We start from the raw sequence: 21,357 nt of genomic DNA on the forward strand, positions 1-21,357 counted from the left end.
GTACTTACCTTTTTGAGTTCACCTACTCATTTTTGTACCGCAATAGTGCAATTGCGGTACAAGCACTATTTCTATTCAACTTTCTGAGGCATATAAAACATGGATCAGCAGCAATCCTGACCTAAATGAGAGTATTTCAATGTAAATACACATATGTGAGAATGAAATTTACAAACAGTAGTATAGGAACAACACAGTAACAATGGCATATAGTTTGTTGAACTGCAAATATCAATTACAATTGTGCTCTGTCTCACACCATACATGCATAGCGTTGTGCAGAAAAATACAGCTCATTGGACTTGTGAACTGTTTACGTTTATTATATATATATACTGTATATATATTTATACATATTTGTATATAAACTTTTAAGTACTTTTTTGCCCTAGCCTATACTGGAATGTATTCCCGCACAATGAACTCCCTATAGACAGGTGGAGGAGTGAAGTGATATAACCCAGGTACAATTGCCTGTGCTAATACCCTATGTTTAAAAAGTAAAGTGAAAAGCAGTAGCAAAGATTTCCTAATGGCTTTTAGTTTACAAAGGCTTATGCTGGTGCTGGAATAGCTAGGTACTGTTCTCCAAACACAGCCCTATGTGATTTTTGCTAATCCTTTCGGAAGTATAGGTGCTAGCTGAGTTTTGTAGGATTCCTAATGTACAGCAGGCGAGGCTCTAGACAGGGGAGGGCGGAGGGGAGGGGTTGTGTGCCCAGGGACAGTGCTGGACTCAAAAGGAGCCAGGCATGAGCTGCAATCGCATTTATTTCAAACTTCTGCTCCAGGAGAGGAGAACAACAGACACTTTCATTGCAGCTCTGCCTGCCTGGCCAAATGGATCTATTGTAATTTTTCCTTTAACTTCATTCTAGTGTTTGACCCTTGAGCTTTTTTTTATTTATTTTTTTTAATACTACTTTGCTACTTTTATTGATATTCTGCTACTTTATCCAACTTGGATGTGAGTAGACAGTAGTCACGGTTTTCTGCTTCAAGGTACAACTTGCTTGTAAGGTTTTTAAAGAAGTTGTGGGATCAAGTGAAGCCGTAAGTGACTGTTTCTTTAATCTATATTTAATGAACATGTCCCCTTTAGGGAGTTTTGGTGTTGCCCTGGTCATCCTGGGGGTATTAGCTACTTTGCCCAGAGCGCAAGGTGCGTCTTGTGAACCGGTCAGGATTCCCATGTGCAAGACCATGCCCTGGAACATGACCAAGATGCCCAACCACCTGCACCACAGCACCCAGGCTAATGCCATCTTGGCAATTGAACAGTTTGAGGGCTTGCTGGAGACAAAATGCAGCCAGGACCTGCTCTTTTTTTTATGTGCCATGTATGCACCCATCTGCACCATTGATTTCCAGCATGAACCAATCAAGCCGTGTAAGTCAGTGTGCGAGAGAGCCAGGACCGGCTGTGAACCAATACTGATCAAGTATCGCCATAGCTGGCCAGAAAGCCTGGCCTGTGAGGAACTACCAGTCTATGACAGAGGAGTCTGCATCTCTCCAGAGGCCATCATCACAGTGGAGCAAGGAACAGGTAGGACTACTTTGTGTTATATTCCTACTGATTCTGAAGGATTGATTTACTAGAGGCAAATAGACTGTGCACTTTGCAAAGTGTAGTTGCTCCAGAGCTTAGTAAATGTGGTAAAGCTTAACTTTGCAAAGAATATCCAATCACATGCAAGGAAAAAAAATGAATTTTTGCTTGAACGTGATTGGATGATGGAAGTCAGCTTTTGCTCATTTACTAAGCTCTGTAGTAACTGCTCTTGCAGCGTGCAACTACACATTGCAAAGTGCACAGTCTATTTGCCTTTAGTAAATGGACTCTTGAATGTCACAAAAGTTTAATTAGGCCCCGTACACACGACCGAGTTTCTCGGCAGAATTCAGCCAGAAACTCGATCAGAGCCGTATTCTGCCGAGAAACCCGGTTGTGTGTACACTTTTGGCCGAGGAAACCGACGAGGATCCTCGTCGGGCCAAATAGAGAACATGTTCTCTATTTCCTCTACTCCTCTATTTTCCTCTATTTGGCCCGACGAGATCCTCGTCGGTTTCCTCGTCCAAAAGTGTACACACGACCGGGTTTCTCGGCAGAATACGGCTCAGATCGAGTTTCTGGCTGAATTCTGCCGAGGAACTCGGTCGTGTGTACGGGCCTTAGTCAATGAGGAAACTTGGCTCGCCGAGATCCTCGGCGGCTTCACAAGGAACTCGACGAGCAAAACGATGTGTTTTGTTCGTCGAGTTCCTCGGACGTGTGTACGGGGCCTAAGATGGCCATATATACTAATTTTGGACTTGCAACTACCTGTATTAGATCTCATGGTCCTCAAATCAAATCAGTCCCTGAGAAGAGCCAGATATGGTCATTGACCCAGAATATCTGCTGAATTATTTTCAGTTCCTGTGAAGTTAAAGGATCGTTCCTTTTTTATATGAATAAAGAAAAGAATGAAGATCAATGACCAGAGATGTTCCAGCATGCTGTAAAATCTTTTCATCCAAAACCATGCTTGGTCTTGCTGCATTGCATGCACAAGATTTTCACAGGGTATGCTCCTAATTGACTCATTACTTGTGGATGTTGCTTAGTTTATGGTAAAAATTCTCTAAATTATCTCTATATATTCAGTGATAAGTATTAAAAGAAAATCCCCAAATGTTTTCTTTAATTAGACATCATTTAATCACTCATAGTCATGTAACCATGCACAGAAGGGACGATTTATGAGAAAAGAGGAACAAATTGAAGTTGTTGCCCACACAATCCAGATTAGGCAATCTAGTTTTTAGGCAACATTAAATTGTTGGCAATAGTAACTAATCAGGTTTCACCAATATCCTATCGAAAGTAGTATACAATCTGGTTGAAATGGACAAAATCATCACTTTTCTTCGCTCTAGTTTTGGTAAATTAATTTGTGTGAGTCTAATGAAAAGCTACACAATATTACAACTTTCCAAAGTGAATTGCTTTTGCATTATATATGACAACTCATTAAATGTTTGTTGCCACCAAACTCCAATTCATTTTTCTTAAGAAAAGTCATTACTGTTTTACTCTTGTACAGTTGCTTAGTATTATTCCACTGAGTTTGAGATGGAATCCAAATTAATTTGATTTGATTTGATTCAGACTTTTGGCAATTTTGGCAGATCTTTTCACAGGATTTTGATTATAGTAAACCAACTCTTTCGTATTAATCTGTAGCTGTGAGCCCTTCATCACAGACAATGCACTGACATTCATCAGTGAGAAGATTTGTGAAACAGTTGTAGTGCAAAGTGGATTTGCCTTTTGTAAATAACCCCCATAGCTTCAGGCCTCGTACACACGACCGAGAAACTCGACGGGCGAAACACATCGTTTTGCTCGTCGAGTTCCTTGTGAAGCCATCGAGGAACTCGACAAGCCAATTTTCTCCATTCCCGTCAAGGAAATAGAGAACATGCTTTCTTTTTGGCTCGTCGAGTTTCTCGACAGTTTCCTCGACGAAAATGTACACACGACCGGTTTCCTCGGCAAAGAAATATCTCCCAGCAAGTTTCTTGCTGGTTTTTGCCGAGAAACTCGGTCGTGTGTACGAGGCCTCAGGATCCATATTTGCAGTCTTATGAATGCCTGCATGCAGCCAATGGTTAATGAGTTACCAATATAGAGATCTTGTAAATAATTTTAATGTTCTGTATACAATGCACAGGTTATTTGGAAACTGTAAAATTTATCTGGCAGTTCCCTATACAACAAGCACCAGTAAATAAAGAAAAAAGTGAACACATTGGGGTTGATTTACTAAAGGCAAATAGACTGTGCAATTTACAAAGTGCAGTTCCAATCTGCAAGGGCAATTGCCCCAGAGCTTGGTAAATGAGCAGAAGCTCTGTTGACTTCCATCATCCAATCATGTGCAAGTAAAATGCTGTTTTTGCACGTGATGGGGTACTCTTTGCAAGTGCAGTTGTTCTTGCAGAGGGCAACTGCACTTTGCAAAGTGCACAGTCTATTTCACTTTAGTAAATCAACCCCACAGTATGGGTAAATATATAATGCAATATGTAAGTTTTACAACCTTCTCAGAACTGAAGATTTCTGAGCTAAAGGTACCGTAAAACCTCGGTTTGCAAGCATAATTCGTTCCAGAAACATGCTTGTAATCCAAAGCACTTGTATATCAAAGCATTTTTTTTACAGGGTATAAGAGAGAAGAGAGGCGCCTCTAAGTGTAGCAATAAGTTGCTAAATGTTGTACCTTCATTAAATGTAACCATATTGCTACACTCAGAGGCCCCTCTCTTCTCTTAAGCCTCGTACACACGACCGAGGAACTCGACTGGCGAAACACATCGTTTTCCTCGTCGAGTTCCTTGTTAGGCTGTCGAGGAACTCGACAAGCCAATTTTCTCCATTCCCGTCAAGAAAATAGAGAACATGCTCTCTTTTTGGCTCGTCGAGTTTCTCGACAGTTTCCTCGACGAAAATGTACACACGACCGGTTTCCTCTGCAAAAAAATATCTCACAGCAAGTTTCTTGCTGGTTTTTGCCGAGAAACTCGGTCGTGTGTACGAGGCCTTATACTCAGTTGTGACATGACGCTACTCTTATATCAAGACATTGCTTGTATATCAAGGCAAAATTTAAAACATTTTGCTTGTCTTGAAAAATGCTCTCAAACCAAGTTACTCTCAAACCAAGGTTTTACTGTAGAAGTTTGGGGGGTGAGCATTGTATTAGAGGCTAAATCCAAGAAAAATCTTACAACTTGCCACTGGTGGGTCTATTTACTTTAACTACAATAGCTGAGTGATAATGTCGCTCATACGTTTTTTTTTTCTAGATACATTTGCAAATGTACATTTTTCTGAATACAGTTGCCAATATATTTGGGAATATTGGTTGTAGATTGAAGCTTAACGTGTATCTAAAGCCAAAACTTTTTTTGTAGTTTTGGATGGATTGGGAAGGGATTAGACCCCCTGTAAAGTTTTTATTGCTAAGCATGTCCCCGCTGGGGGGATTCCATCTTTCTGTTTGTCCTGGTAACCACCGTCACTAGGACTGGAAGTGAGGAAAAACCCAAGATTTGGAGTTATAACTGGAGAAAGAACAGAAGAGAAATATTCCAATTGGTACACCTGTTGCAGTGATCACTGTCTAAGCCTGATTCACACTTGGCCCTGAGCATGTTAAGTGATGTTGTAGAGTTCTTGTTTTTGCATATTTTCTGCATGTTTTTCAGGCTTGAGCATTTCTTTTTTAGCCAATCGAAAGCTAGTTACTAAAGAAATTAAGGTTGTTGGGTAAAAAACATGCAAACAATTGCATTTTTCAGGAGCTCCTAATGAAGTCTATTGGGGCCAAAAATATGTGACCACCCCCTCTATTTCAGGGCATCATGTGACAGCACAAAGCTCAGATGTGAAAGGGCACAATAAAATAACTTGGATAACTGCAGTGGAGCATTGAATCCTTACTGGAAGCACATGCCAACCTGCTCAGGTGTGACTGGGAAGCATCTCCTTGTTGTGTTCACTTTGCCTGTCGTGGTGATATAACAAAAAATAAGGGACATTTCCCCAATGGTACACAGATTATAGAAATAAAACGTGAACGTTTTTTTTAATCCTCTACAATATCCAAAACAAAAACACGTTTTGGCTTTAGATAGACTTTAGGTGATCATAGATGTTAGATGATGGTTTCCCAATCTTTCCTTTTTTGGCCAGATCCGGTAATGACCTAGGGATCAGTTCATTAACCTCCCTGGCGGTATGATTCTGTCTGGAATTACGTACCAAAAGCGGTACAATTATTTGCAAGGAAATTTGGCGTTTTATACTGTAGGCCTGCAATTCTTAGGAATAACTCATTTAAATCTGACCAAACAAGAGTCTAGTAGGCATCCCGGGTATGAAATTTTTTTAAAAACAAAATTATAAATTATAATATAATAAATAATTATAAATAATTATAACAAATAATAATATAATTATAATAAAAATTATTCAATAATGTAATCAACTCAAAATCACTGAAATTTGCTCAGTTGCAGAATTGTCGCACAATTCTGCAAGTGATTATAATTTATTATCGCTGTTTTCTAGCTGCTCTAAAACCATTTTTGACATAAAGGGACACTTTTGGTTGCTATGGACAATCTACAGTTTGCAGGCAGAAAGAACAGTTTTTATTATATAAAAGAACATGTAGGGCACTGGGCAGACCACTAGGGACAAGGGTGTGTGTGTATTTTTTACATACAGTACTGTAATCTATAAGATTACAGTTTACTGTATGTATTGTGTTTGTTTACCTTTTTTAATTTGGCGCCGTTCTCCGCTCCCGTGCGTCGTAACATCGCAGGGAACGGAGATCGGCGGCACACGGGGATACTGTGAATCGAGCGAGGAGGACCCGCTCGCTCACACAGCGCGGTGGCATCGCTGGATCCAGGGACAAGGTAAGTATACCAAGCCTGTGGATTCAGCGAGAAGGTAAGCCGCGCCGCTGCAAGCTCTGCACATCTACCCCGAGCGTGACTCGGGGATACCGATCCCAACATGAAAAAAACACCCCGAGTCACGCTCGGGGATACCGCCAAGGAGGCTAAAGGGGTTGTAAAGGCGGAAGGTTTTTTATCTTAATGCATTCTATGGTCTCTCTAGTTCCAGCGATGTCTATGAATGTCTCAGGCGTCCGAGGTTCTCTTTCCTGATTGATTGAGACACAGCAACGGCGTCATTGGTACCTGGTGGTGTCAGTCAAAGTCAGCTAGCCAATCAGGGGAGAGAGGGGGTGGGCCTGGGCTGGAGCTCCGTGTCTGAATGGACACAGGGAGCTGTGACTCAGCTTGGGTGCCCCCATAGCAAGCTGCTTGCTGTGGGGGCACTCAACAGGAGGGAGGCGCCAGGAGCACTGAAGAGGGACCTGAGAAGAGGAGGAATTGGGCTGCTCTGTGCAAATCCATTGCAACAGAGCAGGTAAGTATAACATGTTTGTTATTTTTATAGGGAAAAAAACGAGCCTTTACAATCACTTTAAGAGTTAAATAATGGCTCATAAAATGTGGTAAAATACTGTATGCGGTAACAATTGTGCAAGTGTTAAATTCATTAAGAATTTTGCGTTAAATATTGAATGCGGAATTTGTCTGATTTAGCGGTAATTTACCGCATTGAGCTGATTGCTAAGGAGCAGGACTGGTATGGATTTTAAGGGGAACCCCACAATTTTTTTTAAAACAGCGTGGGGGCCCCCACAATACCGTACCAGCGTACCAGATCCTTATCCGAGCATGCAACCTGGCAGGTCAGAAGGTTTGGCGTGAGACCGCCCCCCCCCCCCCCCCGAACCACACCTATTCACAAGCTCTGCCCTTCCAAACCCAAAGCACCTTTTGCCCATCACCTCATCCACAAAACTGTGGCCAGTGGTTGTAAAGGCTCTGACGACAAGGGGCTTTAAGAAGGGGTCCCCAGATCCTGCCCCTCCATGTGAATGAGTATTGGGTACAAAGTACCCCTACCCATTCACCAAAAAGTGTCAAAATGTAATAAAACACAGAGACAGTTTTTGACAATTACTTTATTAAAAAATGTAAAAACCATGTGCCCCCATGTAAATCCATCGTCAATCAAAGCACTCACCCCCCGCCCCCCATGTTGAGGGCATGTAGCCTGGTATGGTTCCAGACCTGCCAGGCTGCATGCTCGGATAATGGATTTTTTACTCTCTGGTCCGTTTGTGAATTGGACTTGAGAGTTTTTAAAGCAATATTTACTGGCACATTTTCTTTCCGGTAAATACCGCATAATTTATATATATATATATATATATATATATATATATATATATATATATATATATATATATTTTTTTTTCGTGAATGGGACTTAATTTATGTGATAATTTATGCAAATTAGTAATATGATACCCGTTATTGCATGTGGTAAACGTAAGTGAATTGACCCCCTCTATGGTCATAGCACTACACACTTAAATGACCATTTAAAAAAAATATTAGTGGGGTTAGAAAAGCTTGCCCGGCTACAATTGCTTGTACCCCATGCAAGAAATATATGTGTCCTCTTTTTCCTCCACTGCCCTAAACTGTAACCAAAGTGACCCTGTATAGCAGAGGAACTGGACCAGGAAAGACTGAAATAAATGGCCTGCTTTTCTATTCCTTTCATTATGCTGACTCATGTATAAACCAAGCTACATCTGTGTCCGAGAGCCTTTATAATCTCTATCATCTGTCTTTAATATATCTGTCATAACTTTCCAGGTTATGGAGATCTTTGACATTAGAGTTTGCAAAGTTGTTTCCCTTTTGCCTGACATCAGTTTATATACTGGGCAAATACATTTTTATTGAAGACAAAATGCAGATGGGAATATTTTCCCCACATAGGTCACCTTGTCATTCACCCAGCTAATGTTATGTCATTGGTTACGTACAGTGTTTATTTAAGGATATACTCATTCAATGTTCATTTTTAGCTTTAGAATTGCTCTGCATGGGTAACCTACCATGGTACAGCTCAGCATAACACTCATATGAAATGTGACCAGTGATGTTTCTGTAGCATGGCATGGACTCCAGTGATTGACTGGCCATGCTAATGTCACATCAAGCTGATGTGTCAGGCCTTAACCTCCCTGGCGGTATGATTCTTTCAGATTTTAGGTGCTGAAAGAGGTACAATTATTTTGCATGGAAATTTGCCGTTTTACATTGTAGGCCTCTATTTGTTAGGAATAACTCACTTAAATCTGTCCAAACAAGAGTCTAGTAGACATCCCGGGTATGATAAAGTTTGAAACACAAAATCATAAATTATATTATAATAAATAACTATAAATAATTATAACAAATAATAATATAATAATAAAAATTAATCAATAATGTAATCAAATCAAAAACACTGAAATTTGCTCAGTTGCAGAATTGTCGCTGTCATTACTTTCAGTGTTTGATGACAAATTTCCCCACAAATCATTATCGTTCAATTCTGCAAGTGAACCACTTTTGACATAAAAGGACACTTTTGGTTGCTATGGACAATCTCCAGTTTCCAGGCAGAAAGAACAGTTTTTATAATATGAAAGTGCATGCAGGACACTGGACAGATCACTAGGGACAAAGGGGTGTGTAATTATTTTATACAGTAATGTAATATTTAAGATTACAGTATACTGTATGTGTATTGTGTTTTTACTTCTTTTAATTTGGCTCGTTCTCCGCCCCGTGCGTTGTAACGTCGCAGGGAACGAAGCTCGGCGGCACTCGGGCACTGTGAATCGAGCGAGGAAGACACAGCTCGCTCACACAGCGGGGAGACATCGCAGGATCCAGGGACAAGGTAAGTAACCTCTGCCTGGATACTGCGATGCAATCCCGAGTTTGGCTCAGGGATACCGCTAATGGTACTGGAATTCCACCACGATCCAGACTCCCGCTAGGCAGTTTAAAGGGGTTGTAAAGGTTTGTTTTTTATTTTCTAAATAGGTTCCTTTAAGCTAGTGCATTGTTGGTTCACTTACCCTTTCCTTAGATTTCCCTTCTAAATGTTTTTTTTCTTTGTCTGAATTTCTCACTTCCTGTTCCTCCTCAGTAAGCTGTTCTGGCTGACTAACCCCCAGCCAGAACGCCTCGGATGATGGGGAAAGCTTACTGAGGAGGAACAGGAAGTGAGAAATTCAGACAAAGAAAAACATTTTTTAGAAGGGAAATCGAAGGAAAGGGTAAGTGAACCAACAATGCACTAGCTTAAAGGAACCAATTTAGAAAATAAAAAACAAACCTTTACAACCCCTTTAAGACAATTATATGACCCAGGAAAATGATCTGCAGTTTATGATATAAATGCAGAGGAGGATCCACATTTTCAGTGGCTAGATCTCTAAGTACTGTACATGCTTATTAGCAAAACATCTCAGGTATGTGACAGATGCATTGATTGACCACTATGTATTTTATATTTTCCATTGTGTTTATTTAACCAGGGGTATTTTGTGAGTTCCAGGCAGCGTCCACTTAGTTAACTACCATGATCACCATTACAACCTTTAACCATTTCAGCCCCAAAAGGTTTTAACCCCTTCCTGACCAGAGCACTTTTTACAATTCGGCACTGCGTCGCTTTAACTGGTAATTGCACGGTCAGGCAATGCTGTACTCAAACAACATTTGCATCCATTTTTTTCCACAAATAGAGCCTTTTTTATTTGCTCCTAGTTGATCACCACTGTTGTTTATTTTTTTGCGCTATAAACAAAAAAAGAGCAGCAATTTTGAATACAATAAATATTTCCAAAAATGTTTTTAAAAAACAAATTTCTTCATCAGTTTAGGCCAATATATATTCTTCTACATATTTTAGGTAAAAAAGAAATAAAACATTCAAATTCAGCGATATTAATTGGTTTGTGCGAAAGTTATAGGGGCAGATCCACATACCTACGCTGTGCCCGGCGCAGATGTCAGATACGCTACGCCGCTGTAACTTACTTTGACTTGGTTTGAATCCTCAATGAATTTGCGCCATAAGTTACGGCAGTGTAGTGTATCTCTCGCTGCGTAAGGGCGCGGAATTCAAATTGGGCGGGTAGGGGGCGTGTTTCATTTAAATGAAGCGCGTCCCCACTCCGAACGAACTGTGCATGCCCCGTCCGTCAAAACTCCCAGGGTGCATTGCTCCAAATGACGTCGCAAGGACGTCATTGTTTTCGACGTGTACGTAAATGGCGTCCAGCCCCATTCACGGACGACTTACGGAAACAACGTAAAATTGTCAAAATTATACGTGTGAACGACGGCCATATTTAACATTGAGTACGCCACCAGATAGCAGCTTTAACTATACGCCGGAAAAAGCCGAACGTAAACGACGTAAAAAAATGCGACGGCCGCTCGTACGTTCGTGGATCGTCGGAAATAGCTAATTTGCATACTCGACGCGGATTACGACGGGAGTGCCACCTAGCGGACGTAGAAAAATTGCATCTAAGATCCGAAGGCGTACGAAGACGTACGCCTGTCGGATCTAACCCAGATGCCGTCGTATCTTGTTTTGAGGATTCAAAACAAAGATACAAGGCAGGAATTTTGAAATTATGCCGGCGTATCAATAGATACGCCGGCGTACTTTCTTTGTGGATCTACCCCATAGTGTCTACAAACTATGGGAAAGATTTATGGCATTTTTATTATTATTTTTTTTTTTTTACTAGTAATGGCAGTGATCTGCAATTTTTTTTGCGGTATTGCGACATTGCGACGGACAGATTTGACACTTTTAACACATTTTTGTTACCATTGACAATTATCCAGTGATCAGTGCTATAAAATGCACTGATTACTGTGTAAATGTCACTGGTAGGGAAGGGGTTAACACCAGGGGGCGATCAAGGGGTTAAATGTGTGTTCCCTCAGTGTGTTCTAATTGTATGGGGATTGGACTGAGTAGGAGAGGAGACATATCGGTGTTCCTACTTACTAGGAACAAACAACATGTCTTCTCTCCTCTGACAGCACAGGGATCTCTGTTCTCAGTTGAGAAACAGTATCACACTGATCTTCCCAGTGAATGAGAGCGCTGGCTTTAGCTGCATGGCTGTTGAAACCCAAGTCCTGAGGGACAGATATGTTTCCAAAACTGTAAACCCTACCCTCTTCAAGGCTAGAATATCAACCTCCTGTAAGGTGTACCAACATTCATGGAAAGCTTTTTTTCCCTGGTGTGAGTTTCATTCTTGGCAGTATGTTGTGGAAGTGTCTCAGGCTTTCAGTACCATCAAGGGACAGACATTGAGCTTGGAGTTTGCTGCATTTTCCTTCTTGTTTTACCAGGATAAGGTGGTGGGTGTTGAAGTTTCAGTCCTCTTGCCTACCTAAAGCTAAACAAACACGGGCCAAATATCAGCCAGTATCTGCCAGTTCAACAGGAATCGGCCAACATTCGGTCAGTGTGTACAGCTGACCAGCTTTTGTTGAAGGGACATGCTGGAAAACCAGCATCCAATCAGTGCTGGCAGCGAAGGCTGTGATTGCTGATTAGTGTATTCTGGCGGGAGGAGGGCAGTCCCCTTGTCAGAACACAAAGGTACACCAACGGAGATTGCCACAGTAACATAATTTAGTTAGTACTCCTTTTTTTGTTCGTGCAGCCTGCTGGGTGGAATGAAGAAAAACCCAGCCTAATGCTGGCCATACACTATACGAAAAATCGGCCGAACCCATTTTCGAAAAATGAACGTGTAATGACTGATAAATCGTTCAGTGGACATAAATTAAAAAAAATTGGTTCTTTTTTTTACATATACCTAGTGCAGGCAGTTCAGGCGGGAAACACATTAACCTTTCAATTTATCGTTCATTGGGCAGAAAATTTCTAAACTTGTCCTTCATTTTTCCGGCTCAAAAATGTCCCAACGATTATCGATTTTGTGCCCATTAACTGTTTGAAAAAGGAATGAACTGTCTAAACGACCAAATTTCGGCCGATTTTTCGTATAGTGTATGGCCAGCATAAGGTGGTTTCTTTGTTCCACTTGAGTCAGGACATTATCTTGTCATCTTTTTGTTCTTATCCCAAACATCCTTATGAAAAAGGTGCTTCACTCTTTGGATATTGTCCTTGCTGTTTGAGTTTATTTTAGGTCTACAACTTTATTTCAAGAGCCTGATTCTCTCTTTGTTATGCCTAAGGATCCTCATAAGGGTTTGGTTGATTCTCAGTCCTTTATTTCTTGGTGGATTCACCAGCTCATTTTTCAGGCCTAGTGTATCAAGGGCAAGGTTCCTCCTTTTCTGGTTAAGGCCTATGCCACCAAGAATGTCAGCATACCTCCCAACTGTCCCTGATTTCGAGGGACTGTCCCTGATTTTGAGCAATGTCCCTCTGTCCCTCATTCTCCTCATCTGTCCCTCATTTTGGTCTGATCTATATAGATGTATATAAAATGCACATTTTATCTATCAAAAAGTGTTTCCCAGCACTAAACGTTCATCCTGATTTCTAAATTGCTGCATTTGTAAATTCCAAAAGCCAATATAAAGAAATAGTAGTGGTAAAAAAGGCACTTGTGGGTTTAACCAATCTTATTTTTTGTACAATTCTCCTTTAAGGGGTGTGGCAAGGGGTGTGTCCTATGCCTGCATACTTTTGCTGATAGGTGTCCCTCATTCCCATCTCAAAAAGTTGGGAGGTGTGCAAAATGTATAAACATGTGGCAAAAGTCTATTTTTCCAGGGTGGAAGGTACATGTTCACATTACAAGATCAAACATTTTTAAATAACTCCTAATGTGACAAGACAAGAATGGAAGAACATCTCACCTTTTAACAACTCTCAGTAGGATGTCTCCATTTTAATATTTCCCTCATCTCCTGTTTTTGTGACAGGTGTAGGCAGTGGGATATCCTGTCCCTGTTTTGTGCTGGTGACAGAACAGGAAGTCAGGGGAAATATTCCCCAAGGGGACATAACAATAAAAGCCTAACATGCTTTATAGTGAATGTTTTGCTTTTCCCATGTAGGGCAACACAGCTGGTTCATGTTGATGCAAATGTCCACTGTTGCCCAGGCCTATCTTCCATTCACTCCCCTACTTCTCTGTTCAGCCATTATGAGTGATAGAACATCCTGTGTATATTACAAGTCACACCTCACCTAGATTACATCAGGCTATGAACCCCCGTTTGAGACAACGAATGGCACTGTCACATTGCCAGGTCACAGGCTCCTCTATATCTGAATGGCCTTCCTCAATCTATTAAAAACAACTTGGTGGAGAAACACATTTTCTAGGGTAACTTTTAGTGAACTTGTCCTTTAATAGCTCCCAATCCCCCCTCTCCACCCCAATGAGTGCAGCATGTAATTTGTATTACTTACCTTTCTGCCTGTTCTTGTGACTTTTACAGCATGGTCCTGGCGTAATTGTTATCTTTCAAGCTATTAGACCCCCAATGCAACTCTTTTTCACCTCTAAATGGGTGTTTGATGGTGGATGGAAACATTGAAAAAATGCAAAGGAAAATAAACCTTGGGGAATGTGGAAGAGGTACAGGCTGTATTGGTGGTTCCCTGATTGCATCCATAATCATTACCAATACATGTTTAAGTGTATCTAAAGGCAAAACCATTTTTTTAAGTTAAACTTTTTATTTATTTTTTGTACAGTACAATATCAATATTTATGATATTTCCTCCCACTTCTTGTCCTGAAGACACAATAGGAAGTGAAGAAATCGCTCCAAAGTTAGTGAGATCCCCTTTAGACAGTTGTCACTATCTCCTCTTTTTCTGTCATTAAAATGAGCTGTAAGGCCTCGTACACACGACCGAGGAACTCGTCGGAAAAGACACATTGTTTTCCTCGACGAGTTCCTTGTTAGGCTTGTCGAGGAACTTGACAAGCTTGCTTTGCGTACACACTGTCAAGACAAAATCTCCTCGTTCTCAAACGCGGTGACATACAACACATTGTTACGGAACCATGAACCAGACGTACAACAAGAGATAAGTGAAAAATAAGAAGGCTTTATTGAATATCAAGCATTAAAGCAAAAGTCCAAAACAGATGGTGAACCCGAATCAGAGTCTTGCGAAGCCAGAGGTCAGGAACCAGAAGGGTAGTCAGACGAAGCCAGGATCAGGAACCAGCAGGGATGTCAGACGAAGCCAGGATCAGGAACCAGCAGGGAAGTCAGACGAAGCCAGGATCGGAACCAGAAGCAGCAGCAGTCTTAGAAGCATGTGAACACAGGAGGACCAAGCAAGGAACTGAAGCCACAGAACTCCTATATATATGAGCCAGGCATCCAGCTCCTCCCAGTGGGAAGGAGGAGCCGCAGGGTGGGAGGCTACAAGAGACCTGGAAACCAAGATGGCCGCCAGCACATGTCAAACGAGGGAGACAGGAGAGAGGTAAGACCATGACAGTACCTCCCCCTCAAGGGCCCCTCCTCCGCGGTGCAAAAAACGGTTTCTGAGGGAAGCGTGCGTGGAAGGCTCGGAGCAAGGCAGGAGCATGGACATCTGCGGAGGGAACCCAGGAACGCTCCTCTGGACCATAACCACGCCAGTGGACCAAAAACTGCACCCGACCGCGGACCAGGCGTGAGTCCAGGATATTGCTCACTTCATACTCCTCATGATTGCCCACTTGGACCGGACGAGGCCGAGGAACCGAGGAAGTGAAGCGATTGCACACCAGTGGCTTCAACAGGGAGACATGAAATACGTTGGAGATCCGCATGCCAGGAGGAAGCGCAAGGGCATAGGCTACCGGGTTTACCCTGCGAAGCACTCGGAAGGGACCAACAAAGCGAGGAGCCAGCTTGGGAGTGGGCACTCGAAGGTTGAGGTTGCGAGTGGACAACCATACACGGTCTCCGACCTGGTAGGAAGGAGCAGGTGCTCGTCTGCGATCAGCCTGGAGTTTCTGGCGCTGCGCAGAGACCTCAAGGGACCTCTGGATCTGTACCCAAGAAGCACGTAGAGCAGAAAGGTGATCCTCCACAGCCGGAATATCCTGGGGAGAGAATGCCTCCGGTAACACGGCAGGTTGGAACCCATAATTGGCCATGAAGGGAGACGTCCCAGAGGAAGATTTCACAGCCGTGTTCCTGGCAAACTCAGCCCAAGGCAGGAGGTCAACCCAATTGTCCTGGTGATCGGAGACATAGCAACGAAGGAATTGCTCCAAGGCCTGATTGGATCGTTCTGCGGCCCCATTGGACTGAGGGTGGTAGGCCGAGGAGAAGGAGAGATGAATCCCCAACTGGGAGCAAAAGGCGCGCCAGAACCTGGACACAAACTGACTCCCCCGATCCGACACTATCTCTTTGGGCAAACCGTGCAACCGGAAGACCTCCCGGGCAAAAATCGTGGCCAACTCTTGTGCAGAGGGTAACTTCTTGAGAGGAACACAGTGGCACATTTTGGAAAACCGATCCACAATCATGAGAATGACCGTATGGCCTCGGGATGCAGGGAGGTCCACAATGAAATCCATCCCCAGGTGTGACCATGGGCGCTCCCCGGTGGCTATGGGTTGCAGCAGACCCAACGGAAGGTGCCGAGGGGACTTACTTTGGGCACAAACGGAGCATGCCGCTACATATGCGGCGATGTCGGAACGTAGGGAAGGCCACCAGAACAGACGTGAAACAGCCCAGGACAGCTGATTCTTACCAGGATGCCCCGCGGTCTTGGAGTTATGGTAGGTTCGCAACAACCGAGTGCGCAACTCCTCAGGCACAAAACATCTGCCGTTGGGTGTCCCAGAGGGAGCACCAGACTGAGCCGCCAAAATCTGCTCACCAAGGGGAGAGGTCAGGCTGGTGCGAATGGCGGCCAGGATCTGATTCGGAGGTATGACCGAAGTCGGTATAGATTCCTCCCTGGACAGCTCGGAGTACTGCCGTGATAAGGCATCCGCCCTGATGTTCTTGGAACCAGGTAGGTAGGAGACCACGTAATTAAAACGTGACAAGAACAGAGCCCATCTGGCCTGACGTGGAGTCAATCTCTTGGCCTCAGAAAGGTAGGTCAGATTCTTGTGGTCCGTCAGGATGAGAACCGGAACCACCGAGCCCTCGAGCAAGTGCCTCCACTCTTTGAGAGCCTGCACTATGGCCAATAACTCCCTGTCACCAATCTGATAGTTGCACTCCGCGGGTGACAGTTTCCGGGAGTAAAACCCACAAGGAAGCAGCGGACCCTCTGGTGTCCTACGCTGAGACAGAAGGGCGCCTACTCCCGTCTCGGACGCGTCCACCTCGAGGACAAAGGGCAACCCAGGGTTGGGATGAGACAGAATCGGAGCTGACACAAAGGCGGATTTTAGGGCCTCAAAAGCCCGGATGGCCTCGAGCGGCCAGACCTGGGAATTACTGCCCTTCCTGGTCAGATCCGTGAGAGGCTTGGCCAGCATGGAGAAGTCCCTGATGAACTTCCGATAATAATTGGCGAAGCCCAAAAAACGCTGCAAGGAACGAAGACCACTGGGCTGAGGCCACTGTAAGACAGCCGAAACCTTCTCAGGATCCATGGAGAACCCCTCAGCGGAAATGATGTAACCTAGGAAGGTTACCTGGGATCGGTGAAATTCGCATTTCTCAAGCTTACCGAACAGCTTGTTCTCTCGTAACCGTTGCAACACTCGTTTGACATCCAGAATGTGGGCCTCCCTGGATTCAGAATATACCAAGATGTCATCCAAATAGACCACCACACACTGCTGCAACAGGTCACGGAAAACATCGTTGATGAATTCCTGAAAGACTGCGGGCGCATTGCACAACCCAAAGGGCATAACCAAGGATTCATAATGACCGGTCCTGGTGTTAAAGGCGGTCTTCCACTCATCGCCCGCCTTGATCCTTACCAGGTTATATGCCGCCCTCAGGTCGAGTTTGGTAAAGACCGTGGCCCCTTTAAGGCGAACGAACAGCTCGGAAATCAAGGGTATCGGGTAAGCGTTCTTGATCGTGATGCGATTGAGACCCCTGTAATCGATGCAAGGCCTCAACTCACCGCCCTTCTTTTTCACAAAGAAAAATCCAGCCCCTGCCGGGGACAAGGATTTGCGAATGTGACCACGGGACAGCGCCTCCATCACGTACTCCTCCATGGCCTCATTCTCCGCAACCGACAGTGGATAGACCTTGCCGCGAGGAGGAACGGCACCAGGTTGTAACTCAATGGCACAATCATATGGGCGGTGCGGAGGTAGGGCAACTGCGCGTACCTTATCGAATACATCCCGGTACTCCTCGTATTCAGGAGGCAACAGAGAGTCCGAGGAAGTACACAGCAACTTGACAGGCCCATGGATGCACTTAGCCCCACACTGTGGTGACCATGAGAGGATCTCGGCCGATCTCCAGTCAAAAGTCGGATTATGCTTCTGGAGCCAGGGGTACCCCAAGACCACCGAGTAGTGTGGAGACGAAATAACTTGGAAGCAGACCGACTCTCTGTGAGCGGCACCAATGGCTACCCCCACTGGAAGGGTCTCATGAGTCACGTGTGACGGTTGGAGGGGTCTGCCGTCTATCGCCTCTAGAGCCAGCGGGGAACCTCGAGCCTGTAGAGGAATGGAATTGGCGGCAGCGAACTCACTATCAATGAAAAAACCACCAGCACCAGAGTCCACCAACGCCTGGGTCGTCACCGAGCCCCCGACCCAGGAGAGGACAACAGTGATCAGTGGTTTATCAACACGGGAAACCGGGGACAAGGAGACTCCACCCAAGATCTGCCCCCGACAGGATCTCAGGTGCGAGCGTTTCCCGGACGGTTCGGACATGCCAACCGAAAATGCCCATCGAGACCACAGTACAAGCATCGGCCCTCGCGTCTCCGGAGTACCCTCTCCCCCTCGGACAAGCGAGCAAACCCCAGCTGCGAGGGTTCACCCCCAGACAAGTCAACACCAGGAGGCGTGGGAGGAGAGGGAGGCACGGGTGGGACAGCAAACGTAGGCGCCAAACTGTTAGGAGGCCTCCGCAGGCTCACCTTAAAGGAAGGTCTCTCCCTGAGTCTGGTGTCAATCAAAATCAGGAAAGAAATAAGAGCCTCGAGCTCCACTGGTAGGTCCTTAGCTGCAACCTCATCCTTCAAGGCATCCGAGAGACCATGAGAGAAAGCAGCGACCAGGGCCTCATTATTCCAACCTACCTCTGCTGCCAGGGTACGAAACTCAATGGCGTATTCGGCTACGGATCGTGAACCCTGTCTGACGGACATAAGGAGCTTCGCAGCAGAGGCGGCGCGAGCCGGCACATCGAATACCTTCCGAAGAGAAGCAACAAAACCGGAAAACTCGGCAACCACCGGATTGTTGTTCTCCCATAAAGGACTGGCCCAGGCCAAGGCCTTGTCCGAGAGCAGCGAGATCAAGAACCCCACCTTTGATCTCTCAGTGGGAAAGGCATGTGGCAGCAACTCGAAATAAATGCCCACTTGGTTAAGGAAACCTCGGCACTGAGTTGGCTCTCCCCCAAATCGCTGTGGAAGGGGGGCAGAACCGGACATACCCCGAAACACTGCAGGCGCAACAACAGGTGTCGAGGTAGAGTCTGGCGCAACAGTCGGATCGGCCGTAGGAGCGGGCCCAGGAGCGACGACCGACCCATCGGCAACGGGAGCGAAATGAGCCATGCGTTCAAGCAGGGTTTGCAACGCCACGGCGAACTGACCCATCAGGGACTCCAGCTGATCAAGTCTGGCAACCAGCGTGGGTAGCAAGGATGGCTCTGTACCGTCAAAATTCATGGCTTGGTCCTAATGTTACGGAACCATGAACCAGACGTACAACAAGAGATAAGTGAAAAATAAGAAGGCTTTATTGAATATCAAGCATTAAAGCAAAAGTCCAAAACAGATGGTGAACCCGAATCAGAGTCTTGCGAAGCCAGAGGTCAGGAACCAGAAGGGTAGTCAGACGAAGCCAGGATCAGGAACCAGCAGGGATGTCAGACGAAGCCAGGATCAGGAACCAGCAGGGAAGTCAGACGAAGCCAGGATCGGAACCAGAAGCAGCAGCAGTCTTAGAAGCATGTGAACACAGGAGGACCAAGCAAGGAACTGAAGCCACAGAACTCCTATATATATGAGCCAGGCATCCAGCTCCTCCCAGTGGGAAGGAGGAGCCGCAGGGTGGGAGGCTACAAGAGACCTGGAAACCAAGATGGCCGCCAGCACATGTCAAACGAGGGAGACAGGAGAGAGGTAAGACCATGACACACATACAGCGGCAGGGGAAGTTCGATTCCACTGGCACAACTCTTGGGGCTGGTTTTGCTAATCTCATGTGTTTGCGTGTTAAGTAAAAGTTTGTTAAGAGACGATTTGCACTTTTCAGTCTGTTACAGCTTGAAAAATGTGTTATCTCCATTACAAATGCTACTTTTACTCCCGTCTCATACTTTATTCTGAGCAGGCGTGGGTTTCTTAGCATACACACGCTCGAGTTTCTCGTCGAAAACCAGCTCGACGAGGAACTCGACAAGCAAATTCAGACTCCCGTCAAAGAAAAAGAGAACTTGCTCTCTTTTTTGCTCGTCGAGTTCCTCGACAGTTTCCTCGATGAAAAACGTACACACGACCGGTTTCCTCTGCAAAAAAGCTCTCCCACCAAGTTTCTTGATGGAATCTGCCGAGGAAACCGGTTGTGTGTACGAGGCCTCAGTCTTTCTTAAAAAGCCAATGGAGTATTCATAGTGGACACTGATAGAAAGATGTCCATAAACAACTTTACTGATCAGAGAAACATTTCTATTGAACCCTAGTTTGAAGTTTCTTTCCGTAATTTTCAGTACACCAGCAAAGAGTTGCATGCAGGGCTGGGACAAGGGGTGGGCAGGAGTGAGTGATGCCTTGGGCACTGTGGTATTATGTGAGGTGGGGGGAACCACAAGGAGGTTGGGGGGGGGATTTGGGGGTAGCAGAGGATGAGAATTGTTCTAGGAGGGTACATTTCGGGGGGGGGGCTACGAGTGGTCTTTTGAGGGGATTTCTGTTGGAAGGGTGGATGAAGATTTGTGCTAGGAGGGAGAATTTTGGGGGGCTTGTGCTAGAAAAGGTAATATGTTAGGAGAGAGGGTATTTGTGCTGAGAGGGGATTTTTTTTTGGGGGGGGGGGGGGTATTTGTGCTAGCAGGGATGATTGGAAGTATTTGTGTTAGGAGGGAAAATTTGGGAGGATTTTGCACCTTTTACATAAATAACCTTCCCCAGTGAGGCTGAGAATCACTATGATAGGCGTATGGAGACCACACATACTTTAGGTCAATTTAGGCTCTTTTCACACTAGATCCTGTTAGCTTTTTAGGCAGACCAGACCAGACCTTCCAGTCTCCTCTATGGAGCGGCAATTGTAAACAGACATGTTTCCGTTGACACCTGCTGATATCCGATCTGATCCTATCCGCTAAAAAGAGATGGCTTATGAAAAAATTAAGTTTACAACGGCTTAAAGCTAAGCTCCAGGGACAGCTAAATACATTTAACAACCCAAAGGAATTCTATGCAGCCAAGTTTGTAATCCTGGGGTACCAGGGTCAAAAAACACCCCTAACTTTCTTGATGAAGTTGACAGTCCGCCCACTTTACTCTCTCCTCCTACCAGTTTGATTCCTTACAGTACATATGCATGCTGCAGAGCCTGCTTGAATCCTAGGGAGTCCACTTTCTCTAATGTTACAGGCTCTCATCAAGCATGCCTGACTAAGAATGCCATTTCTGCCCAACGCCTCGAATCATTGCAGCTTATATGAATGAAAAGTGATCTATAAATGGATGGGGAGGATATTTCAATC

General features: G+C 44.7%; 1 protein-coding gene across 1 annotated transcript in view; it reads left to right on the plus strand.

The window, feature by feature from the left end:
• The first annotated feature begins 753 nt into the window (after positions 1–753).
• The window catches only part of FRZB (frizzled related protein), a 62,382-nt gene continuing 41,778 nt past the window's right edge, over positions 754–21,357 (plus strand). Inside the window, exon 1 of the mRNA XM_040357633.1 lies at positions 754–1,549. Within this exon, the coding sequence (XP_040213567.1) occupies positions 1,084–1,549 (466 nt within the window). The 5' untranslated portion in view covers positions 754–1,083. The remainder of the gene's footprint in view (positions 1,550–21,357) is intronic.

Source organism: Rana temporaria, chromosome 6, assembly GCF_905171775.1.
Source record: "Rana temporaria chromosome 6, aRanTem1.1, whole genome shotgun sequence".
Classification (NCBI taxonomy): Eukaryota; Metazoa; Chordata; class Amphibia; order Anura; family Ranidae; genus Rana; species Rana temporaria.